This window comes from Pongo pygmaeus, chromosome 7 (genome assembly GCF_028885625.2).
Source record: "Pongo pygmaeus isolate AG05252 chromosome 7, NHGRI_mPonPyg2-v2.0_pri, whole genome shotgun sequence".
In the NCBI taxonomy this organism is placed as follows: Eukaryota; Metazoa; Chordata; class Mammalia; order Primates; family Hominidae; genus Pongo; species Pongo pygmaeus.
Genome location: NC_072380.2, coordinates 59,504,852 through 59,530,225, shown reverse-complemented (window position 1 = coordinate 59,530,225; position 25,374 = coordinate 59,504,852). Strand labels below are relative to the sequence as shown.

The following is a 25,374-nucleotide window of genomic DNA, read 5'->3' as shown; positions in this document are numbered from 1 at the left end:
GCTCTAGACATGTAGATATTATCTATCTGTATATCTATGATATATCAATATAAATATGAAAGCAAATGTAAAAATTTATAAATATAAAATGAAAGTAGAATAAAGGACATTTAGGTATTTCCAGAGCAGCTTTCTGAAAAACTTTAGGAACTGCTGTTGTGCCTTTGTGGCAAGACTACACAAATGAAGAATCTAGCATAGAAAGCAAGGTTGAGCCATATACAGTGGCTCATACCTGTAATCCCAGCACTTTGGGAGGCTCAGATAGGAGGATTGCTTGAGGCCAGAAGTTTGAGACCAACCCAGGCAACATGGCAAGAATTCATCTCTACAAACAATTTAAAAAAAAAAGAAAAAAAAAAACCATTGTCCAGGAGTGGGTGCCGCGGACCCGTAGTCCCAGCTACTCAGGGGGCTGAGGTGGGAGGATTGCTTGAGCTTGGAAGCTTGAGACTGCAGTGAGCCACGATTGTGCCACTGCACTCCAGCCTGGGCGACAGAGCGAGACCCTGTCTCACAGTAGCAAGAACAACAAAAGCAAAGTTGAATTAAAATTTTTCTGAATGTTGGAAGGTAATTGTCAGTGCTATCTGAAGTGGGTTTTTTATTTAATGAGAGGAGTGAAGTTGTTTTTTTCTAAGAAAAATCTTTTTGCTAGGCATTTCAGTGTTGGCTTTCTTTTAGTCCACAGATCTGCATCATTCTATTGGCACAGAACTTCTTTCCCTGGTTTATAAAGGCATTGCCCCTGGAGATGAGAGACAGTGTCTGCCTTCTCTAGACCTCAGTTGTAAGCAGCTGGCCAGCGGACTTCTGGAGTTAGCCTTTGCTTTTGGAGGACTGGTAGGAAAAACACCTTTGCATGCTGCACTCCCCTAATAATAGAAATATATATGTCACTTGCAGGTGTCTCTAGAAACTGTGGAATTTGGGTAGTAAGGTTTTAGCTGGACAAGTATGATTTGCATGAGCCAACTTTCTAAAAGATTATTTTCTCAATAGTTTCAAAAAAAAAAAAAAACGGAATAGAACAACATTCTTTTTAAATTGAGGTTTTGTCTGTCCCACTTTGTTTCCAAAAGGAATTAGCTAGAGAACGTTTTGTGACTATGAAGCTGAGTCGTGTTGACATGTGGCCTCTTCTCCTCTCCTTGGTGGTCCTTCACATGGATGATTGGGAGGGCCTCTGAAGGATAATTCCAGAGGAACCAGAGTCTCCAAAAAAAAAATCCTCATGGCTCTTTGAACCATGCAGGGCTGGCCTTAAATAGTCCCTGCTGTAGCTGAAATCTGCAGCCAGCCCTCTGTGTTCACTCCATCCCAACTTCCTTTCTTCTGTAGCAGAAACCCCTTTTTCACCCCTTTGTCCAATTAATGTAAACAATTACATATTTAAATTGTCTAAAAATACTCACCTTTAATAGACTATCCTCAAAGCAACAACACTGGGGTAGGCAGATGGCTTGAGCCCAGGAGTTTGAGTCATCCTGGACAACATAGCGAGACCCTGTTTCTACAAAAAAATTTTAAAAATTAGCCAGGTGTGGTGGCACATGCTTGTAGTCCCAGCTACTCAGGAGGCTGAGGTGGGAAGATCGCTTGAGCCCAGGAAGTCAAGGCTGTAGTGAGTCATGATCATGCCACTGCACTCCAGCCTGGGCAACAGAGTGACACCCTGTCTTTAAAAACAACAAGGCTGGGCAGGGTGGCTTATTGCCTGTAATCCTAGCACTTTGAGAGGCCAAGGCGGGTGAATTGCTTGAGGTCAGGAGTTCGAGACCAGCCTGAACTACATGGTGAAATGCTGTCTCTACTAAAAATACAAAAATTAGCCAGGTGTGGTAGAATGCACTTGTAATTCCAGATACTCGGGGGTGCTGAGGCTGGAGAATCACTTGAACCTAGGAGGTGGAGGTTTGCAGTGAGCCGAGATCACGCCACTGTACTCCAGCCTGAGCAGCAGAGCGAGACCCTGTCTCAAAAAAGAAAAAACAACAACAAGATTTTTGGACATTTGGAAGAAATATGGGTCAAGGAAGATTTCTTTCCCAAAATGAAACCTAGAAAACGGAGGCTAGTTGAAATATATACAATTTCAGCTTGAATCCAGGCTTCACATATCAGGCTCTTTTTAGACCTGTGTCATTCTCCAATTTCAAAGTTATCAGTTGCCCAAGGGTCTTTCTGTGCCATGCAAAGATGTGCCCCGGTTATGGTACCTCTCCTTTCTTTTTCCCAGTGTGAGCGCCTTGTGAGTCTTCTCCTGAACCCAGCAGTGCTGTCCACGGCGTCCTTGGGCAGCTCACAGAGCAGCGTCATCCACTTCTCCCATGGGGAGTATTTCTATAGCTTGTTCTCAGAAACAGTCAACACAGAATTATTGAAAAATCTGGATCTTGCTGTATTGGAGCTCATGCAGTCATCAGTGGATAATCCCAAAATGGTAACAAAATTTCCCTTTAAATAAACTTTTTTTTTTTTTTTTTTGAGACAGTGTCTTGTACTGTCACCCAGGCTGGAGTGCAGTGGCACGACCTCTGCTCACTGCAGCCTCTGCATCCCAGATTGAAGAGATTCTCCTGCCTCAGCCTCCTGAGTAGCTGGGATTACAGGCACCTGCCACCTCGCCTAGCTAATTTTTTGTATTTTTAGTAGAGACGGAGTTTCACTATGTTGGCCAGGCTGGTCTTGAACTCCTGACCTCGTGCTCTGCCTACTTTGGCCTCCCGAAGTGCTGGGATTACAGGCGTGAGCCACTGCACCCGGTCAATATTTTCTTATATAATCCTTATAAAAGGGTTGCCATATTCCTGAAATATTTCATTAAAGTGTGACAAGACTTTTTCCTAGAAGGTTAAAAGCTCTTGCTTTTAACAAACTCAGAAAAACCCAAAACATACCCCTTATCAATAGTTAATGAATGTTAGGCCAGGCATGGTGGCTCATGCCTGTAATCCCAGCACTTTGGGAGGCGGAGGTGAGCGGATCACCAGAGGTCAGGAATTCGAGCCCAGCCTGGCAAACATGGCAAAACCTTGTCTCTACTAAAAATACAAAAAATTAGCCAGGCATAGTGGTGTGCGCCTGTAATCCCAGCTACTCAGGAGGCTGAGGCGGGAGAATTGTTTGAACCTGAGAGGCGGAGGTTGCAGTGAGCTGAGATCGTGCCCACTGCTCTCCAGCCTGAGTGATGGAGCGAGACTCTGTCTCAAAAAAGTAAAAATAGCTAATGAGCGTTATTGGATGTTAAAACATTGATTGTTTTTTCTATTCCCTTATGCTTTGCAAATTTCTAAGCCTAAATATTATAAGGCACAGCTATGCAGGATATTGACATTTGCCAAGATGTGGCCTTGGAGCTTACAAACCCGTCCTGGGGCTCAGAGCTGGCTTTGCATTCATACCAGCTGCAGGCAGGTCTCTGCACCCCGGTAGACCTCTCTGTTCTCAGAGTTCTCTCATGGCCTCGATGCTGAGTTATCATTTCTGGCATGTTCCTGCTGTGTCCCCCTTTCTCCCTCACATTGACTCTCTGGAGATCAGTATTTAATATATAATTGACTTTTGTTTGCTAAACCTCTGGGATTTTGAAATTTAACTTGTTCTGTGGTCAGAAACTGTTAACTGTTGATATGACCATTTTAAGGGAGAGTACATGATTTCCTAAGTTGAGCTTTTATTGCAAACAGTGCTCGTCTGTTGTAGGGGAATCTTTTGTGGTAGATGGCAGTAGGGATTTGTATTCTTTAAAATTAGAAATAAAATCATAGTAGATGACACTCAGATTTAACATTCTGATTTCGTAAACTATGACCTCTGATGGAAATGATAGAAAAAACATACGCCTTTAACCTCTATTCCTTCCCTAAATTCCTCTAAAGTAACAGAATGAGATTTTAAAAACACCACTACAATCTCAAAGGACACAGAGAAAAGGACTTCCAAGAGTGACAAGAGTTGTAAATCAAAAGGACAGGTGTGGCAGACTGCATGCAGAGTTTGAGATAGCTGTGAGGTGATGCAGCCATCGGAAGTTGGGGTCCACATGTGCTGAGCCCCAGTAGGGCAGACATGGGGAGCAGGGGTGAGCAGAGGCTGAGAAGAGAGGATTGGGCGAAGGCCAGCTCTCCCCTGCAGGGCAGCCTCCTGTCTCTGCTACTGGGGGTCTGATCCTCCCCACTTGAGGAGAAGGCAGGAGGCAGTGACTCCCTGGAGGGGGTAGAGACCTCCAGACTGGGGGGCTCTGGCATGGCTGAATATATGGATACCATCAGGAAAAGAGGAAAGTTAAGTGCAAACCTACCTAAATTCTAGACTTTCAGGCTGTCTGCCCTTTGCCTCTGAATACTTTCAGTTCAGCATCTGCCCTTGGCAGGGCACCAGAATATCCTGACAAGCCCTAATCGAAAATAAAGATGCAGGCATCACAGCCAGCTGGGTCAGCGACAGTGATCCCACCAGCGAGCCCTGCATGCTGCACAGCACTTCCAGGCGGGTGATACCTGTGAGCCGGCAGCCCAAGGGCCCAGGTACCTGAGGAAAGGGACGCCAGAGGGCGTAGCAGGACACAGGCAACTGTGGCAAGTCCTGTTCACTGAGATGGAAATGTAAGGTGGAGAAAAAAAACTGAAAGATGAGAGACAAAACCGTGAAATAAGAATTGCTATGGAGAATGAACATCAGAGAACAAAAAAGACATTAGAGAACAAAAAAGTTCTCTTGGGAATTAAGCATAGGCATCAGAAATTAAAAATGAAATGAGTTTGGAAGGTAAACTTGAGTAACTCTCACAGAGAGTAGAGTGAAAGACAAAACAGAAAACATGAGAGAAAAGAGGAGGAGACTAGGGATTCATGCATGAGGTTGAGCAGCAAGGCCTTGGCTCCAGAGAGCAGGGGTCAGAAGTGGCATTTGCTGAGGACACAGCTCCAGAGGAGCCCAGAAGCAAAGGCTTTGAGTTTCCAGGTAGAAGAGGGCCATGGAGTGTCCAGCATGGTGCACAGAAACAGCTCCACGTGGAGCACATTTCTTGAGAATTCAGAACCGTGGGGTTTCACTACAAGAAAAGATTCTCAGGTTTCCACTGGAGAAAAAGCAGTTATGTGTGAAAGGATCTAGAAATTGAATGACATATGTCTTCTCAGCAGCAGTGTGGACACTGCAAGACTTGAACCAGATTTCTTCCACAGTTCATAAGAGAAATCTTTAGCCTAGAGTTCTGAATCCAGCTGGATTATCCATTATGTGAGAGTGGAATACAGATGTTTTAGACATGCCAGATGCCCAAGAGGTCCCTGTGCACTCTCATCACAATGCTGCTGCGTAGAGAGTGATCAGGCAGTGAGCCAAGACAGGGGAAGGTGCTGGATACAGTACGTCGGCCCTGCACAGAGGCATGGATGGCCCAGCACCAGGTCCAGCACCAGCATTGCAGATCAGGAGCTGAGTTGCCACAGAAATGGGGCAGATAGACCTGATAGGTTTAGAGGGCTTGCAGCAGTTTCATAACTTGGGAGAGTTTGATGACGAATTAATGACAGACACATTGAAAAGAGCAATGAAAGCAAACAAGGTTAGCTTCAGAGAGTACAAAATGTGCAAAAAGGGAAAAGCATTGTTTCTACTTGGAACATCTGTGAAAAATGTTTGCATAGTCAGAATGACAGGAACAGTGAATGTTAATCTGACCAAAATTAGCCTGTCACTCTGTTGCAGGAGTGGTGGTGAGACAGGAAATGTGGGTGTGCATGTATGATGGTAGTTGAACAAGAAGTGTGCGTTTGCATGTGTGTGTGTTTGCTTGTGTGTGTACACCTGTGTGTGCTAGTGTGTGCCTGTATGGTGGTGGTGGGACCGGAAGTATGTGCTTGGGTGCATGTTTGCTTATGTGTGTACATCTGTGTGTGCTTGTGCATGCGTGTACAGTGGTGGGACAGGAAGTGTGCATTTGTGCATATGTGCATATTTGTGTGCTTGTGTGTGTACACCTGTGTGTGCTTGTGCATGCATGTACAGTGGTGGTGGTGGTGGTGACGGAAGAGAGCTGCAGCACTCCTTTTTCCTAGACTGCCCAGACTAGGGAAGCCAGGAGAAGCTGGATGAGCCTGATGACATAGCTAAGGCCACCCTGTACTTTCTGTGGAAAAACTATGGTTAAAGTGTACCTCAAATCAAACGCAAGGAGTTTTGAAGTAGATAAACATCTATTATAGAAATAGCTTATTTATTTTCCAAGAATAGCTTTGAAATAAAGGTAAATTTTGTTTTCTGTCATTCTCAAAATTAAGAATTTTTCTTCACTCACAACGAAATTGTCTCAGGTGAGTGCCGTTTTGAATGGCATGTTAGACCAGAGCTTCAGGGAGCGAGCAAGCCAGAAACACCAAGGACTAAAACTTGCAACTACAATTCTGCAACACTGGAAGAAGTGTGATTCATGGTGGGCCAAAGATTCCCCTCTGGAAACTAAAATGGCAGTGCTGGCCTTACTGGCAAAAATTTTACAGGTATTTTGAGATTCCTTTAAAAAGCAGTCATGTTTATTCTTCTGAACTCTGTAACTTGTGTCTTTAAAATTTGATGGAGGTTGCTCCAAAAGCTCATTGGTTTGACAAATAAGAAAATATTTTGACAGGATAGTTGCTTATATTTACCTTCTTAAACTTTTTCCATTATTTATTAGACTTACTATTTCTTATGCTATATCTTTTTAAGGTACCTTTGCATGTATTGTCCTAACAGATAGTGTTACAATGTTTTACAATAAGATTGTGAGAATATTGTTGAAGCCCAAAATTAAATTTACAGTTCGTTTCTGGAATTTAAACATTTGAGCAATGGGCTAAAGGAAATAGAGATGTAATATACAAATGTGTCCTGTTTTTCTTTTCCTTCCTTTAGATTGATTCGTCTGTATCTTTTAATACAAGTCATGGTTCATTCCCTGAAGTCTTTACAACATATATTAGTCTACTTGCTGACACAAAGCTGGATCTACATTTAAAGGTAAACAGTGAAATATTTATTTTTTTGGATTACATTCTCTTCTATTTTCATATTATTTGTGATTTTTTAATTTTTTATTATGGAAAATTTCAAACGTGTTCAAATGTAGGGAGACTAGCACAGTAATCCCCCTGTACTTATTAGCCAGTCTCGATAACCATCCTGTGTGGGTGTGTTTGTTTCACCTGTGCGGTCAACCCACCCGTCAGCAGGCAAGGAAGGCCAAGCAGACCGGGCGTGTTATCTGACCTGTATCTGCTTCAGTTCAGTGTGCCTCTCCAAGACATGAGAACATTTCTTTCTCTCCTTTTTTTTTTATTTGAAACCGTCTCGCTCTGTCGCCCAGGCTGAAGTACAGTGGCGCAATCATGGCTCACTGCAACCTCCGCCTCTTGGGTTCAAGTGATTCTTGTGCCTCAGCCTCCCGAGTAGCTGGGATCACAGGCGTGCACCACCAGGCCTAGCTAATGTTTTTATTTTTAGTATATTTCACCATAGTGGCCAGGCTGGTCTCAAACTCCTGACTTCGAGTGATCTGCCTGCCTCCAAAGTGCTGGGGTTACAGGTGTGAGCCACCACACCCGGCCTAGAACATTTCTTTTAAAGTATAAGATTATCATATTTGGATGATTAACATTTGTGTTTGCAATACATATGATTTAAATTGGCTTTTTGTGCTATAATGACTTTATTACTCAGTCATTTTTCTATTAAAAATAATATAAAAATTTTTGGTGATTTTTAGGGTCAAGAATTAATACTGGCATTTTAAGGGTTACTAATTTTAAAGTCCTAGAACAATTAGATTTTAAACCCTATTGAAAAGTGGCCTTAATTCAGGGGACCTTTTTACTGGATAAAGGGGATAATTCTTTGGAATTTTCTGCTGTGTGGTTAATCAAGTTTCCCATTTCTCCATAGACAGTCTTGGAATTTTCTGCCATGCGAGGGAGAACAGGAATCAACTCCTAGTTCTTGTTAAGCTCAGTATGAAGTTCTTCTGTAGTTCTGCAATGTGTAGTTGTAAACTCTTCCTTAGGTTATTCAAAATGTTCTTTCTACACAAAGCTTGTACAGTACATTTTTACTAGGGTCATTATTTGTAGAAGAGGAAGCACATACCGAATCAGCACCATGTCCCATTTATTTATGTGTTCATAGCTGGCGTCAACCAACTAGCCTGGGTAAGAGTCAAAGCTGAGGTATATAGGCTGGGTGCAGTGGCTCACGCCTGTAATCCCAACATTTTGGGAGGCCAAGGTGGGTGAATCTCCTGAGGTCCAGGAGTTTGAGACCAGCCTGGCCAACATGGCAAAACCCCGTTTCTATGAAAAATATGAAAAGAATTAGCCAGGCATGGTGGCAGGCACCTGTAATCCCAGCTACTCTGGAGGCTGAGGCAGGGAGAATCACTTGAACCCGGGAGGTGGAGGTTGCAGTGAGCCTAGGTCATGCCACTGCTCTCCAGCCTGGGTGACAGAGTGAGACTCCGTCTCAAAAAAAACAAAAAAAAAACAAAAAAAAAACTGAGGTATAGAATTGTATTCATGTTGGTTTTTAATATAATTTAGAAATTATGCTGAAGTCATTCATTGATTCCACATAGTGCTTTATTTGCAACGTCTTACAGTAATTTTATTTATTCTGTAGGATATATCAGCCATAATTCGTGCAGTTTCTTATGTCTGTCTTGCTCCACAGGGCCAAGCTGTCACTCTTCTTCCATTCTTCACCAGCCTCACTGGAGGCAGTCTGGAGGAACTTAGACGTGTTCTGGAGCAGCTCATTGTTGCTCACTTTCCCATGCAGTCCAGGGAATTTCCCCCAGGAACTCCGCGGTTCAATAATTATGTGGACTGCATGAAAAAGGTTAGTTTCTAGTAGTATCAAGTAAAATTAAAACACTGATTTTTTTTTTCTTATTACATATCTTGATGAAAAGAGGTGAGTGAAATATCCACAATCAGAGAAGTTGTAAACCACCCAATAGGTTATTCAAAATGTTCTTTCTACACAAAGCTTGTATAGTACAGAGTAGAGATTATTTGAGAAGCATTTCGTGATTATCCCTAGTACAATAGGTTGAGCATTCCTTATCTGAAATGCTTGGAACCAGAAATGTTTTGGATTTTGGAATGTTTGTGTATACATGAGATATCCCAGGGATAGGACTCAAATCTGGACATAGACATGAAATGCATTGGTGTTTTTTGTTTTCTTTTCTTTTGTTTTGAGACAGAGTCTTGCTCTGTCTTCTAGGCTGGAGTGCAGTGGAAACTGCACAATAGTTTCAGAGATGAAACTTGTGTCCACAAGATAGGATAATGATCCTTGGAAATTAAATATGCAGAAGCAAAATTTAAATAAAACATACTTGTTCTGTTCTGAAGATAAAATTAAGGGTATCTCCTAGAAAGTAGAACAGAAACTGAGATGGAGAAGGGGAGAGTCAAGATGAGAACATCGGGGGAGCAGCCTGGGATATCCCCTCTGTAACGAGGACGGTGTGGAAAAGATGCACATTACCAGAATCAGAGTAAGGGCAAGAGTCCCTGGCATGGGGAAGGAGGGGGGCCTGTTGAAGGCACGTCTCCATGTACTATCAGAACCTGAGATGGAGAGAAGAGTAACATCTGCAAAACCTAAAAAGAATAGGGGCCGGGTACAGTGGCTCACGCCTGTAATCCCAGCACTTTGGGAGGCCAAGGAGGGCAGATCACCAGCTCAGGAGATCGAGACCATCCTGGTTAACACGGTGAAACCCTGTCTCTACTAAAAATACAAACAATTAGCCAGGCGTGGTGGTGGGTGCCTGTAGTCCCAGCTACTGAGGCAGGATAATGGCGTGAAACCTGGGAGGCGGAGCTTGCAGTGAGCTGAGATCGTGCCACTGCACTCCAGACTGGGCGACAGAGTGAGACTCTGTCTCAAAAAAAAAAAAAGAAAAAAAAAAAAAGCCTAAAAAGAATCTAGGCTCAGTATATATAGTGAACATTGATATATACCAGCCACTCACAATATCTGTAAAAATGACAGAAATACTGGTATTTGTTAAGTCTGTGAAATTCTGGTGTATTTTTCTGTATGTTATATATTTTTATTATATAAGAAACTTTTTATATTTTTAGTATATAATTTAACTATTGAAGCGAAAGTAAAACCCAACAAAATTTTGATGATGTTGATGAATTTTTTCTAGTTTTTAGATGCATTGGAATTATCTCAGAGCCCTATGTTGTTGGAATTGATGACAGAAGTTCTTTGTCGGGAACAGCAGCATGTCATGGAAGAATTATTTCAATCCAGTTTTAAGAGGATTGCCAGAAGGTAAGTCATTCTGGCCTGGGATCTCAGGAACCATACGCATTTCAGTTTTGTGGGAAATTATCTTCTCTGTTCCAAAAAAAAGCTGAGTGGCAATTACATTCTTGCTACTAAACTTTATTTTAGTTTTTTGTCTTTAAAACAAAACTTTTATTATTATATTTTTCAAACATATATAAAGCTAGAGGAAGAGTATAAATAAGGCCCCAGATTGAACGAAGTTCAGCATTTTCCAAGCTTCATCTTGGCCTTTTATCATTTTTCTTTTTTGCTGCTGCTATTGTAATTTAAAGCAAATCTGTGACACCATGTCGTTTCACCTCTTAAATCCTTCTGTATATGTCTCTTAAAGCAGTTTTCTTGAATAGCCATAGTACCATTATCAACGGAACAAAATTATCAGTAATTCCATAGTCAGATTTCCTCAGTAGTCTCAAACATGCTGACCGTGTTGGCTTATTTGAAATTTGATCCAAACAAGGTTCATACATGCCATTTCACTGTTACGTCTCTCCAGTCTGCATTTAAAAGTCTCCTCCTTTATTGTTTATTTTGTTTTTGGAGATACTTGGACACTTGTCCAGTATAATGTCTTATATTCTGGATTTATCTGGTTCTTTTGCTTTCATTTAACTTCTTCCTCTAGCCCTTGGGTTTTCTGTAAATGGAAAGTTATGTCTAAAAGCACAGTTAGATTCAGGTTGAAATTTTGGCAAGACTAATAGTTGATACTTTATACTTCTTATTCATGGCATTAGGAGGTGCATAATGTCTGGTGGTCCTGCTTTTAGTGATGCTAGGATTGAGTAGCCATGTGCATGATTGTATTTTCCTCATGGTTTAGCTCCATTTATGATGATTGCCCTGAATCACTTATTTCATTAAGAGTTGCAAATGGCCATTTTTCTGATTCTTTTATTCCTTCTAAATTTAGTGCCTGGAATTACAGTGTAATGAAGGTCTCATCACTCAGATTGTTTGGTTACCAAAAATGCAATTTAGTATTTTAGCAAAAATACAGTGGGAAAGATAGGACATATTTGATTATTGATTTTTTTTTTTTTTTTTTTTTTTTGAGACAGAGTCTGGCTCTGTAACCCAGGCTGGAGTGCGGTGGCATGATCTTGGCTCACTGCAGCCTCTGTCTTCTGGGTTCAAATGATTCTCCTGCGTCAGCCTCCCAAGTAGCTGGGATTACAGGCACGTGCCAACACACTGGCTAATTTTTGTGTTTTTAGTAGAGATGGGGTCTCACCATGTTGGCCAGGCTGGTGCCAAACTCCTGACCTCAAATGATCTGCTTGCCTCGGCCTCCCAAAGTGCTGGGATTACAGATGTGAGCCATCCCGCCTGGCCCTGATTATTGATTTTTGAAGTAAGGGTTTGATGCCATGGCTACTTCTCATAGTAAACTCCAATGAATTTTTAAAATTGGCATTTATCTATATTGAATTTGTAAATATCCATGTAAATTTGTCTTGTTGTATTTTATAGATCATAAACTTCACCCACTGTAAGTATATAGTTCCATGATTTTTAGGAACTTTACTGAGTATGCAACCAGCACCATACAACATTTTTATTCCCCAGTAAGACCCCACAGGACCATTTACAGTTGACTGCCATTGCTGATCCTAGCTCCACGCAAACACTAATCTGCTTTCTGTCTTTATAAATCTGCCTTCTCTGGACATTTTATATAAGTGGAATCATACAATATGTGATCTCTTATTCCTGGTTTCTTTGTTCAGCATAATATTTTTGATGTTCATCCATGACATAGTTCATTCCTTTCTACTGATATTTTTAAAAATATCATAATTAACCAACTATAAAACAGAATTCTGCACAGCAGCAGAACACATTCTTTTTGAGCATACCTGGAGCATTCTTTAGGACAGACTATATACTAGACTATAAAAACAAGTCTTGATAAATTTTAAAAGATTGAAATCATACAAAGCATGTTCTCTGTCCAAAGCAAAGTTAAATTAGAATTCAACAACACAAGGAAATTTTCGGAATCTGAAAATGTTTGTAAATAATCAACTAATTAATAAGTAATATATTTCTAAATAGCCCTTGGGTCAAATAAGAAATTACAAAGGAAGTCAGTTAACATTTTGATCTGAATAAAATAAGAATAAAGCTTATCCAGATGTGATGCAACTAAATAGGTGCTCAGAGGGAAATTTATATCTTCTAATTCCTATGTTTGAAAATAGGAAAGATTTAAATTAGTAATCTGAACTTTCTACCTTAAAATCTAGAAAAAGAAAAAAAACTAAACCAAAGGTAATACAAAGGAAGGGAATAGGAAACAGAAAAATGGTGGAGAAAAATCAGTATTTGTTTTCACAATCAAAGCTAGAGTTGACAAACCATTAGCTAGGCTAGCCAAAAATAAAGGAAGAACCACAGTTTGTCAAAACTAAGAATGAAAAGAGGTGGATGTTACCACTGACCTCTCAGAAACTGTAAGAAGATTATAAGCGAATATTACGAAAAATATTAGGCCAGCAAATTCAGCAACTTAAGCAAAATGGGCAAATTCATAGAAAGTCATAAATTACCAAAACAGACTCAAGAAGAAATAAAATGTGTGAATACACCCCCAACAAGTAATTAAATTGAATTAATAATTAAAAATCTTCCTGTGAAGGAAATCCCAGACCTACATAGCTTTTTTGTTTTGTTTTTTTGGATGCAAGGTCACACTCTGTTATCCAGGCTGGAGTGCAGTGGTCAAGGCTCACTGCAGCCTTGACCTGGGCTCAGGCAATCCTCCCACTTCAGCCTCATGAGTAGCTGGGACTACAGGCATGTACCACCACACCCGGCTAGTTTTGTATTTTTTGTATACACGCAGGGTTTTGCCATATTGCCCAGGCTGGTCTCGAACTCCTGGGCTCAAGTGATCTGCCTGCCTTGGCCTTCCAAAGTGCTGGGATTACAGTCATGAGCCACTGTGCCTGGCCTCCAGATAGCTACTAGTGAATTTTGTCAAAAGAGTCTCACTTTGTCTCCCAGGCTGTAGTGCTGTGGCTCACAGCAGTCTCTGCCTCCCGAGTTCAAGTGATTCTTGTGCCTCAGCCTGCTGAGTAGCTGAGACTATAGGCACACACCACCACACTCGGGTAATTCTTTGTATTTTTAGTAGACACAGGGTTTTGCCATGTTGCCCAGGCTGGTCTCAAAGTCCTGAGCTCAGTCAGTCCTCCCACCTCGGCCTCCCAAAGTGTTAGGATTACAGGCATGAGCCACAGTGCTTGGCCCATATATATATTTTTTTTTTTGTTGGTACATAGGTGCATGTATTTATGAGGTACATGAGATATTTTGATACAGGTGTATAATGTGTAGTAATCAGGTCAGGGTGACTGAAGTATTCATCACCTCATTTATCCCTTCTTTGCATTAGAAATAATCCAGTTATACTCTTAATTATTTAAAAATGTAAAATATTGGCTGGGCGCGGTGGCTCATGCCTGTAATCCCAGCACTTTGGGAGGCCGAGGCGGGCAGATCATAAGGTCAGGAGATCGAGACCATCCTGGCTAACAAGGTGAAACCCCGTCTCTACTAAAAATACAAAAAAAAAAATTAGCCGGGCGTGGTGGTTGGCGCCTGTAGTCCCAGCTACCCGGGAGGCTGAGGCAGGAGAATGGCGTGAACCCAGGAGGCAGGTGACTGAGCGAGACTCCGTCTCAAAAAAAAAGAAAAAATGTAAAATACCATTGATTGTAATCACCCTATTCTGCCATCAAATACTAGATCTTATTTATTCTATCTAACCATGTTTTTGTACCATTAACTATCCCCATTTCCCCCTCCCTCTTGCCCTTTCCAGCCTCTGGTAACCATCTTTCTATTCTCTACCTCTGTGAGTTCAATTATTTTAATGATTTTTAGATCCCACAAGTAAGTGAGAACGTGCAAAGATTGTCTTTCTGTGCCTTATTTCACATAACCTACTGATCTCCAGTTCCATTCACGTTGTTCCAAATGACAGTATCTCATTCCTTTTTGATGGCTGAGTAGTACTCCACTGTTTATATTTTCTTTATCCATTTGTCTGTTGATGGACACATACGTTGCTTCCAAGTTTTGGCTATTGTGAACAGTGCTGCAGTAAACATGGGAGTGCAAATACCTCTTCGATATACTGATTTCCTTTCTTCACCCAGGCTGGAGTGCAGTGGCATGATCTCGGCTCACTGCAACCTCTGTCTCCTGGGTGCAAGTAATTCTTCTGTCTCAGCTTCCCTCCAGAGTAGCTGGGGTTACAGATGAGTGCCACCTTGTCCAGCTCATTTTTTTTGTATTTTTAGTAGAGAAGGGTTTTCACCATGTTGGCCAGGCTTATCTTGAACTCCAGACCTCAGGTGATCCACCCGCTTTGGCCTCCCAAAGTGCTGGGATTACAGGCTTGAGCCAACTCGCTTGGCCTTTTTTTTTTTTCAGATGGAGTCTTGCTGTGTCACCCAGGCTGTGTGTATACCTAACAGTGAGATTGCTGGATCATATGGAAGTTCTATTTTTAGTTTTTTCAGCAACCTCCATGCTGTTCTCCATACTGGCTGTACAATTTATGTCCTTTGTCCACATTATTTCAGTTTTTTGGAATGTATTAAGACTTGTTTTGTGGCCTAACATATGCTCTATCCTTGAGAATGATCCATGTGCCTATGAGGGTAATGTGTTTTCTGCAGCCATTGAGTCAAATGTTCTGTAAACATCTATAAGGTTCATTTAGTCTGTAGTGCTGATTGAGTATGATGTTTCTTTGTTGACTGATTTTCTGTTTGGAAGATCTGTCCAATCCTGAAGGCAGGGTGTTGAAGTCTTCAGCTGTTGTTGCACTGTGGTCTGTCTCGCCCTTTAGCTCTAATATTTGATTTATATATCTGAGTGCTGCAGTGACCGGTGCATATATATTTACAGTTGTTATATCCTCTTGCTGAATTGACCCCTTAATCATTATATAATGACTTCAAAAATCCCTTTTTATACTTTTTGTCTTGAAATCTATTTTGTCTGATGTAAGTACAGCTACTCCTGCTCTGTTTTGGTTTCCATTGGCATGAAATATCTTTTTTCATCCCTTTATTTTCAATCTATGTGGGTCTTTATAGGTGAAGTGTGTTTCTTGAAGGCAACAGATCTTTTTTTTTTTTTTTTTTTTTTTTTACTTTTTTAAATCAATTTAGCCACTTTATTTTTATTGGACAGTTTAGTCCATTTACATTCAATGTTGTTGTTTAAGTGTGGACTTCTACCATTTGTTATTTGTTTTCTGGTCATTTTGTGGTCTTTCCTCCTTGCTTCCCTTCCTGTCTTTCTTTTAGTGAAGGTGATTTTCTCGGGTCATGTGTTGTAATTTCTTGCTTTTTATTTTTGTGTGTTTGTTGTGTGTTATTTTTGATTTGAGGTTACCATGAGGCTTGCAAATGAGATCTTATAACTCATTATTTTAAACTGCTGACAGCTGAACACTGATTGGATAAACAAACACATGAGCAAGAGAAAAAACTAATAAAAATTTATACACTTTAATCTCATCTTCCGCTTTTTAAACGTTTTGCTGTTTCAAGTTATACCTTATTACACTGTCTGTGTCTGGAAAAGTTATTATTTTTGATAAATTTATCTTTTTAGTCTTTCTACTCAAAATATAAGTAGTTTACATACCACAATTACAGTGTTAACAATATTCTGTGGTTTTCTTTGTACTTATTAGTGAGTTTTATACTTCAGGTAATTTCTTATTGCTCATTAATGTCCTTTTCTTTCATATTAAAGAACTCCTGGCCAGGCGTGGTGGCTCACACCTGTAATCCCAGCACTTTGGGAGGCCGAGGCTGGTGGATCTCCTGAGGTCAGGAGTTTGAGACCAACCTGGTCAACATGATGAAACCCTGTCTCTTACTAAAAATAAGCCAGGCGTGGTGGTGGGTGCCTGTAATCTCAGCTACTCAGAAGGCTGAGGCAGGAGAATCGCTTGAACCCTGGAGGTAGAGGTTGCAGTGAGCTGAGATCGTGCCACTGCACTGCAGCCTGGGCAAGAAGAGCGAAACTCCGTCTCAAAAAAACAAAAAAACCAAAAAAAAAAAAACTCCTTTTATCATTTCTTGTAGCATTTATCTTGTGGTATTGATAAAATCCTTTAGCTTATGTTTTCTGGGAAAGCCTTCATGCTTGAAGGATATTTTTATTGGATATACTGTTCTAGGAAAAAATGGTTTTTTTTCCTTCAACATCTTCAATATGTCATACCACTCTGTCTTCGCCTGTAAAGTTTCCACCCAGAAGTCTGCTGCCAGATGTATTGGCACTCCTTTGTATGTTACTCGTTTCTTTCCCCTTGCTTCTCTTGGGATCCTTTCTTTATTCTTGATTTCTGGGTGATTGCTTGTTAAATGCCTTGAGGTAGTTTTATTTGGGTTAAATCTGCTTGGTGCTCTATAACCTTCTTATGCTTGAATATTGCTATCTTTCTCAATAGGTTTGGAAAGTTCTCTGTTATTATCCCTTTGGCAAACCTTTCTACCCCTGTCTCTCACTACCTTTTCTTTAAGACCAGTAAGTCTTTGATTTGCCCTTTTGAGGCTCTTTTCTAGATCTTGTAGGTATGCTTCATTGTTTTTTGTTCTGTTTTCTTTTGTCCCCTCTGTGTATTTTCAAATAGCCTGCCTTCATGTTCACTAATTCTTTCTTCTGCCTTGATCAGTCCTGCTTTTAAGAGACTCCAGTGCATTCTTCAGTATGTCATCTGCATTTTTCAGATTCATAATTTCTGCTTGATTCTTTTTAATTTTTTCAATCTCTTTGTTTAATTTATCTGATAAGATTCTGGATTCCTTGTCTGTATTATCTTGAATTTTGTTGGCCTTCCTCAAAACAGCTATTTTGAATTCTCTGTCTGAAAGGTCACATATCTCTGTCTCTTTTGGATTGGTGTTGGTGCCTTATTTAGTTCATTTGGTGAAGTCATGTTTTCTTGGCTGGTTTTGATGGTTGTGGATGTTCATTGATATCAGGGCATTAAAGATTTTAGGTATTTATTGTAGTCTTCTGGGCTTGTTTATATACATCCTTCTTGGGAAGACTTTCCAGGTATTTGTAAGTACTTGGGGGTATGATCTAAGTCTTTGGTCACTGAAGCCATATCTGCTTTAGGGGCCACCCTAAGTCCTAATCTGCTGTAGGAGGCACCCCAAACCCAGTAACACTGTGGTTCTTACAGACTTATAGAGGTACCTCCTTGGTGGTCTTGGTACAATCTTGGAAAATTCCCTGGATTACCAGACAGAGACTCCTGTTTCCTTTACTTACTTTTCTCAAACAAATGGAGTCTCTCTGTCTGTGCTGAGTTACCTGTAGCTGGTGGAACGGTAATATGAGCACCTCTTTAGCCACCACCATTGGGACTGCATGGGGTCAGACCTGAAGCACAGCACAGCACAGCACTGGGTCTCACTGAAGGCCTTCAGTGACCACTGCCTGGCTACTGCCTGTGTTCATTCAAGGCCCAGTGGCTGTACAATCAGCAGGAGGCAAATCTAGCCAGTCTTGTGTCCTTTCTTTCAAGACAATGATTTCTCCCTGGCTCCAGGTGAGTCAAGAGATGCCATCTATGAGCCAGGCCTAGAGTTGGGAACTGTAGGAATTTACCTGGTGCTCTATTCCACTGCAGTTGAGCTGGCACCCAAGCTGCAAAACAAAGTCCTTTTCATTCTTCCCTCTCCTTTCCTAAAATAAAGAAGTCTCTGCCTGTGGTCACCATTGCCCCAGGCCTGCAGTGAGGACTGCCTGGCTACTGCTGATTTTCACTCAAGGCTCAAGGGCTCTGTAGTCAGCTTGTGGTGAATGCTGCCAGTCCTGAGTTTCTCCCTTCAGGGTAGTGGGCTCCCCTCTGGCCCAGGGCAGGTCCAGAAATCCTAAGAGCCAAGGCCTAGAACTGGGGACCTCAGAAGCCTGCTTGGGACGTTGCCCCTCTGTGGCCAAGCTGGTGCCCATGTTGCAAGGCATGAAACATAATGCAAGTCTCCTTTACTCTTCCTTCTCCTTCTCTCAAGCAGAAAGGGTTTCTCCCTGTGGCTACCACAGCTGGGAATGTGCTGGGTCACACTCGAAGCCAGCATGGCCCTGGGTCTTAACCAAGGCTTACGGCAAGTACTACCTGGTTAGCACTGATAATTCATCACCCAAAGGCTCTTTAGTCAGTAGGTGATGAATCCCATCAGACTGAGCCCTTCAAGGCAGCGGGTTCCCTTCTGGCCCAGAGTGTGTCTAAAAATGTCGTCTGGGAGCCAGGACCTGGAGTGAGGGACTCAGGATTCTCCCTGGTGCCCTGTTCTACTGTGGCTGAGCTGGTATCCCAGTTGCAAGACAAAGTCCTCTTTACTGTCCCCCTCCTCTCCTCAAGCAGAAGAAAGGAATCACTTTTATTACTGCAAGCTGTACTACTTGGGTTTGGGGAGGCATGGCCAAGCACTCCCATAGTGGCCACAGCTGGTATCTCAGGTCATGTGCCCCCCAAGTCCACTTGTTCTGAGCCCAGCCCAGCACGAGGACTTGCCCAAGAATTTCAGTTGTTGTCATCTTAGTTGCCTTTCAAGTTTATTTGGGACCCCAGGGCACTTTAGCCCATGGTGGCAGGGCTTGCCAGAATGTAGTTTCTGACCACTAGGATGGACAGTTTGCCTCTGATTAGGGCTGGTCTAAATGTTCTCCCAGTGAGTGCTGGCTAAATTCTGCCCTGGGTTGGTTTCTGCTGTGACAGGACATCACTGAGTTCCAATGCAAAGTGCCCCGTCACTGTGCTTTTCCTCCCCCAAGTGCACAGCTTCTGTGTCCTGCGTGTGACTGCTGCTGGGGGATGAGGAAGGAGTAGTGTAGCTGATTGAAGACTATCTTTCTTAGTTTCTTCAGTGCCTCTTTCCTTAATACGAAGTTAAAACCAGGTACTATGATCACTCACCTGATTTTTGGTTCTTATGAAAGTGCTTTTTTATACAGATAGTTGTTCATTTTGGCGTTCTGTGGGGGAGACAATCACTGGAGGCTTCTATTTAGCCTTCTTGGTCCACTCCTTCCATTGAATTTTATCATTCATTCATTCATTTATTATTTTTGAGATAGGGTCTTGCTCTGTTGCCCATACTGGAGGGCAATGGCATGATCATGGCTCACTGCAGCCTTGACTTCTGGGCTCAAGTGGTCTTCCTTCAGCCTGCCTAGTAGCTGGAACTACAGGCATGCTATCACGCCCAGCTTTTTTTTTTCTTTCTTTCTTTCTTTCTTTTTTTTTTTTTTTTTAAACGTAGAGAGGTTCTTCCTAAATAGCCTGGGCTGGTCTTGAACTCCTGAGCTCAGATGATCCTTCTTTCTCAGCCTCCAAATTGCTGGGATTACAAGTGTGAGCCACTGTACCCGGAATTAAAATATTTAAAAAAGAAATTGTACCAGTAGTTCGTAAACCCTTCAGCATATAGAGGAGGAAGGAATACTTCCCAACTCCTTTTGTGAGGCCGGTAATAAGACCAACATAAGAGAAAGACAGTACAAGAAAACTATAGACCAGTAAGTATCCTTCATGAATATAAACACAAAAATTTTTAAAGATACATTAACCTATTCAGCAACACCCACAAAACATTATACGCCATAACTTGTTGGTGTTTATTGTAAGAATGCAAGGCTGCTTTTCTCTCTGGGAATCAGTTAGTCTTAGATACCGTATAATAGAATAAAGGACAAAAACTCATTATAATTTCAGTAGATGCAGGAAGACTTTTGACAAACTACAACATCCATTTGCGATAAAACTGACAAAGACTGTCTATGAAAAACCAATAGCCAACAAACTATGTAATAGTGAAGGACTGCATGCTTCCTCCTGAGATTGGGAACAAGGCCAGAGAGCCTGAAAAAATAAACAAAAATAAATAAAAGGCAACAAAATTTTTTACTATTAAAATTTTTTTCTTATTCTTTTTTCTGTTTTGCAGGATTTTAATGTAACTTCTTTTCTTATTCCTTTACACTGTGCATCTTGTTCTCTTTTCCTTTCTAATGTTGTTTCCAGTGCTAGTCTATAATTACTCAATGGCTTTACAATATGCACAAAATACTTTCAAAAATAACAATACCGGTATTATTACATAGAATAATGACAGCTAGATGAAGTTTAAAATTTTCACTTTAGCTATAATTTTCTTAGTACATGCCATCTAAGGATATACAGTCAAATTTTGTGTTCCAAAATCATTTGATGTAGTTTTTTCTTGATGTGTGGTTATTACACCAATTAGTAGTGCTTATTTAATTAATTTTCAAATTTTAGAAATTTTGTTTTTTCTTTTGACTCAATTTTCATTTTGAACATGTACGATATTTACATGACTAAAATCAAAGCTATATAATGAGCTGCAATTCAGAGGATCTTCCTTCCATCTCAGGCCCTTTTCTTGTTACTCTTTTACCCTATCACCTTCCTATCTCTTCCACTTGTGTCTTGTACAGATCTCGCCCTATCAGCGTATAGAAATCTTCCTCATTCTTTGTCTTAAAAAATTTGTGTTTAATTCTTCATTGTAAAGAAGTATCATAGTATTTTAAAGTAGCCCTATGCCAGTGGACTTCTGGGTTTAATCTTTTGCTGTTAAACATAATGCCACAGGGAAGCCAGATGCAGTGGCTTACACCTGTAATCCCAGTGCTTTGGGAGGCTGAGGCAGGAGGATCACTTGAGCCCAGGAGTTTGAGACCAGCCTGAGCAACATAGCAGAACCCCATCATTACAAAAAATATTTTTTAAAAATAATAATAATGCTGTTGTGAATAGCCTTGTGTTTATATCATCTTGTATTTGCCCATGTATCTTTGGAGTAGATTCCTAAATGCGGATGAAAAGGTAAGTACATTTGTAATTTTGCCAGGTATCTCTGTATTGCTTCTTTTGGGGCTGTATTATTTGCATTCCTCCCTTATTTGTAATGTACTAGTGTATCTGTTTCACCACTGTCTGGCCAACATTGTGAAACATTCAGAGTTTTTCCAATTTATAGGTGAGAAAGGGTTTCCCTTTGTTACCTTAATTTTTCTTTTATTATGAGTGAAGTCAGGCATATTTTTATATATTTAATTTGTATTTTTCAGTAAATCATCTGTGGGCCCATTTTTAACATTAGGTCTTTGCTGTTTTTATTTTGCTTCTCCTTACTGTCTTAGCTTTTTATGTAAGAGTCAGATGTTTTATGTGCATCTCTACTGTGCTTGCTAGTGGAAAGCTCCTCAAGAGAAAATGAGCCTAGGATGGTGCCTGTGTTATTCCTTTCAGGCTGCTGTAGCAGAATAGCACAGAGTGGGTGGCCTATAAAACAACAGAAATATATTTCTCATGGTTCTGGAGGCTGGGAAGTCCAAGAACGTGCTGCCAGTTGATGGAGTGTCTAACAACAGCCCGCTTGCCTGCTTTATAGGCAGCACCTTCTCTCTGAGTCATCCATGGTAGAAGGGGCAAAGAACTCTCTGGGGCCTCTTTTTTTTTTTTTGAGATGGAGTTTCTCTGTTGTTGCCCAGGCAGGAGTACAATGGTGCAATCTCAGCTCACTGCAACCTCTGCCTCCCGGGTTCAAGCAATTCTCCTGCCTCAGCCTCCTGAGTAGCTGGGTTTACAGGCATTTGCCACCATGCCTGGCTAATTTTTGTATTTTTTAGTAGAGACGGGGTTTCGCCATGTTGGCCAGGCTGGTCTCAAACTCCTGACCTCAGGTGATCCACGCGCTCCAACTCCTGACCTCAGGTGATCCACCCGCCTGGGCCTCCTGAAGTGCTGGGATTACAGGTGTGAGCCACTGCGCCCGGCCTCTGGAACCTCTTATATAAGGGCACTGATCACCTCCCAACAGCCTTACCTCCTAATACAATCACACTGGGATCAGGGTTTCAACATAGGAATTTGGGGAGTCTTAAACAATTCAGTCCATTATAGTACCCAGATAAACTTTGCAAATCCTGTATGGCATCTAGTAGTGTCCTATAGTCTTTTTATGACTGAGTTACCTTCTGAATCTAGTATTTTTGACCTGGTTATCTAACTTCGTGGCATCAGAATTTTAATGGCCATTTAGTCTTAACCCTCTTATTTTTACAGATGAAGATACTAACTCTGCATTCTTAATTTATAGATTTATAGACAAAACTTTATAGATGATTATTCAAATATATTATTTTCAGGTGAGAAAATAAAGGACCAGAGGTGTATTTCTGTTTGGGAAATAGCAATGGTGGTTCACTGGTAGGGAGAAACTAGAATTTTAAAATCATAACTTCTGAATTTTTTTTTTTGAGACGGAGTCTTGCTCTGTTGCCAGGCTGGAGTGCAGTGGTGCGATCTTGGCTCACTGCACCCTCCGCCTCCCATGTTCAAGCGATTCTCCTGCCTCAGCCTCCAGAGTAGCTGGGACTAGAGGTGCACACCACCACGCCCAGCTAATTTTTGTATTCTTAGTAGAGACAGGGTTTCACCATATTGGCCAGGGTGGTCTCGATCTCCTGACCTCATGATCTGCCAGCCTCGGCCTCCCAAAGTGCTGGGATTACAGGCGTGAGCCAGCACGCCCAGCCAACTTCTGAGTTTTATATCCTAGAAATGTGTCTATTTTTAGGCTTGAGATTCTTCCAGAGCCTTTCAGATGTTCTTTAAGCAAGACCAGATTTGAAAGTAAATGAAACATTCTTCTTTTTAATGCCCATGTTTGATTTGAAGATTTTGGGGTATGGATAAAAGTAGTATGGTTCATGTGCAAATGCTTTTTGTATTTTGTGGATTTTGCATATATATAGTCCTTAAAGTTATTTTTGTAATTTGTAGTCACTGGTGTTTACTTTGCCTGTTATGTAGTAGGCACTCATAAAGTTCCTCTTCAAAGCAGGGATGTTCATATAATTTTATCTTGTTTTCTTAGGGGTTCATGTGTCACACAAGTAGGCCTTCTGGAAAGTGTGTATGAAATGTTCAGGAAGGATGACCCCCGCCTAAGTTTCACACGCCAATCCTTTGTGGACCGCTCCCTCCTCACTCTGCTGTGGCACTGTAGCCTGGATGCTTTGAGAGAATTCTTCACCACAATTGTGGTGGATGCCATTGATGTGTTGAAGTCCAGGTTTACAAAGGTATCATACGCCTTAAATCAGTAATAAGAAGTGAGCAGCCTGCTTGACTGGTGTGCTTAGATACTGCTTGTGTGCTCAGTCACATGGCCTCTGCTTTTCAAGGAGTGTGCCACATAACAGTCTGTGGCTACATGGGATCTGCCTTTATTTCCTGTGGCTTCTGTAACAACTTACGCAAATTTGGATATTCTCTTACACTTCTGGAGGCCAAAAGGCCAGAATCAGTTTCACTCGGCTGACATCATAGTGTTGTCAGGGCCACGCTCACTCTGGGAACTCAGGGAAGAGCTGTTCCCGGCCTCTTCCAGGTCCTGGGGGCTGCCAGCATTGCTTGGCTTGTGCTGGTTTCACCCTGGTCTCTTCCTCCCTGGTCACATTTCCATTTCCTGTCTATCTAATCTCCCTACACATCCTTCTTACAAGGTTGCCTGTGATTACATTTATGGCCTACCCACCTGTACAATCCAAAATAGTCTCCTCATCACAGGGCCCTTAACTAAATTTTGTCTACAAAGTCCTTTTTTGCCACATGAGGAGGTAGGATTCAGGGATGAGGGCATCTTTTGGATACTTTTTGTGGGGCGAGGGCAGGATGTATCACTCAGCCTCCCTCGGAATCCTGTTGGGAAATACTGTGAATACCCAGATGCCGCATTGTTAATGCAAACTTCAAAATAGCTGAGAATTTTGGATTTTCACTTGTTCCCATGTCTTCATTAAGATTTTGTGCAAACATTTTCTACCCTTGGCTCACTATTTGGATGTCACGCATTATTTCCTGCTTCACCAGTGTAACATATCAATGCTTATATTCGTGTTCTAGACCTGGACAATTGCATGCTTTCTTATTGAAGTGATTTAGCATTTTTGACTGTTAAAATTCTGTCTGTCTAAAGGATATTAAATATTAAATTTGATATATTCTATAAGATATATTTCATGTTTAATAAGACCAAAGATAATTATTTGTTACCTTTTTGAAGCTAAATGAATCTACCTTTGATACTCAAATCACCAAGAAGATGGGCTACTATAAGATTCTAGATGTGATGTATTCTCGTCTTCCCAAAGATGATGTTCACGCTAAGGAATCAAAAATTAATCAAGTTTTCCATGGCTCGTGTATTACAGAAGGAAATGAACTTACAAAGACATTGATTAGGTAAGATTTTACTTAATTTTGGATTCTATTTTATTTATCAATGCTTTGGGTACATATATTTTTATGTATGTATATAGTGTGAATAAATATTTTATTTAGATACTGAGCTTTTATAGTTTTCTTATAAACCACTTAGGTGAACTTTAATTAGGGCATTAATTTAGGGTGTATTGGATAACAGTTGTTTTATCTTGTACTAATATTTTACAAATAATAAAACTTTTTCTTTTTACTGTTCTTTTCCTGCTGTTTTTCCCCTTGAATAGCTTGATATATTTTTAGTGCTGTGATTTTCAGTAACAAAAGATTTAGAGTATTTTATTTTTTCTGAGATTTGAAATTAAAGGCATAGTAAATATTTTTTAACAGGCATTCTAAACAATACAAAAGTAATCAAATGTATTTTCTCTAAAACTTGTCTTTTAATGGAGTTCACCTCCTAGTAAATATTGAACACAGACTTTTGCCGTGTCTCATTATGCATCGCCAAACAAATTCATTATTACCCTCCTCTTACTTGGTGCTATCTTACCTCATCAGTGAATGATATCACTGTTCAGTCATGACTAGGCTGTTGTCTGTCCTCCTTGCTTCCCTCTCTTTACTTACTGCACTTGATGCTGTTGCATCACTGACCACTGTGTTGCAAGATCCATGTATGTATGCTGCCCTTGCTGTGAGATGGGTGACATGCTCCTTTT

At 40.9% G+C, this 25,374-nt stretch overlaps 1 protein-coding gene across 4 annotated transcripts in view; it reads left to right on the top strand.

The window, feature by feature from the left end:
• The window catches only part of PRKDC (protein kinase, DNA-activated, catalytic subunit), a 181,498-nt gene that overhangs the window by 67,443 nt on the left and 88,681 nt on the right, over positions 1 to 25,374 (top strand). For all 4 annotated transcript variants that reach the window (XM_054498116.2, XM_054498114.2, XM_054498115.2 and 1 more), the window contains exons 35-42: positions 685 to 843; positions 2,240 to 2,443; positions 6,321 to 6,506; positions 6,901 to 7,005; positions 8,707 to 8,874; positions 10,205 to 10,332; positions 23,304 to 23,511; positions 24,495 to 24,673. In XM_054498116.2, the coding sequence (XP_054354091.2) occupies positions 685 to 843; positions 2,240 to 2,443; positions 6,321 to 6,506; positions 6,901 to 7,005; positions 8,707 to 8,874; positions 10,205 to 10,332; positions 23,304 to 23,511; positions 24,495 to 24,673 (1,337 nt within the window). The remainder of the gene's footprint in view (positions 1 to 684; positions 844 to 2,239; positions 2,444 to 6,320; positions 6,507 to 6,900; positions 7,006 to 8,706; positions 8,875 to 10,204; positions 10,333 to 23,303; positions 23,512 to 24,494; positions 24,674 to 25,374) is intronic.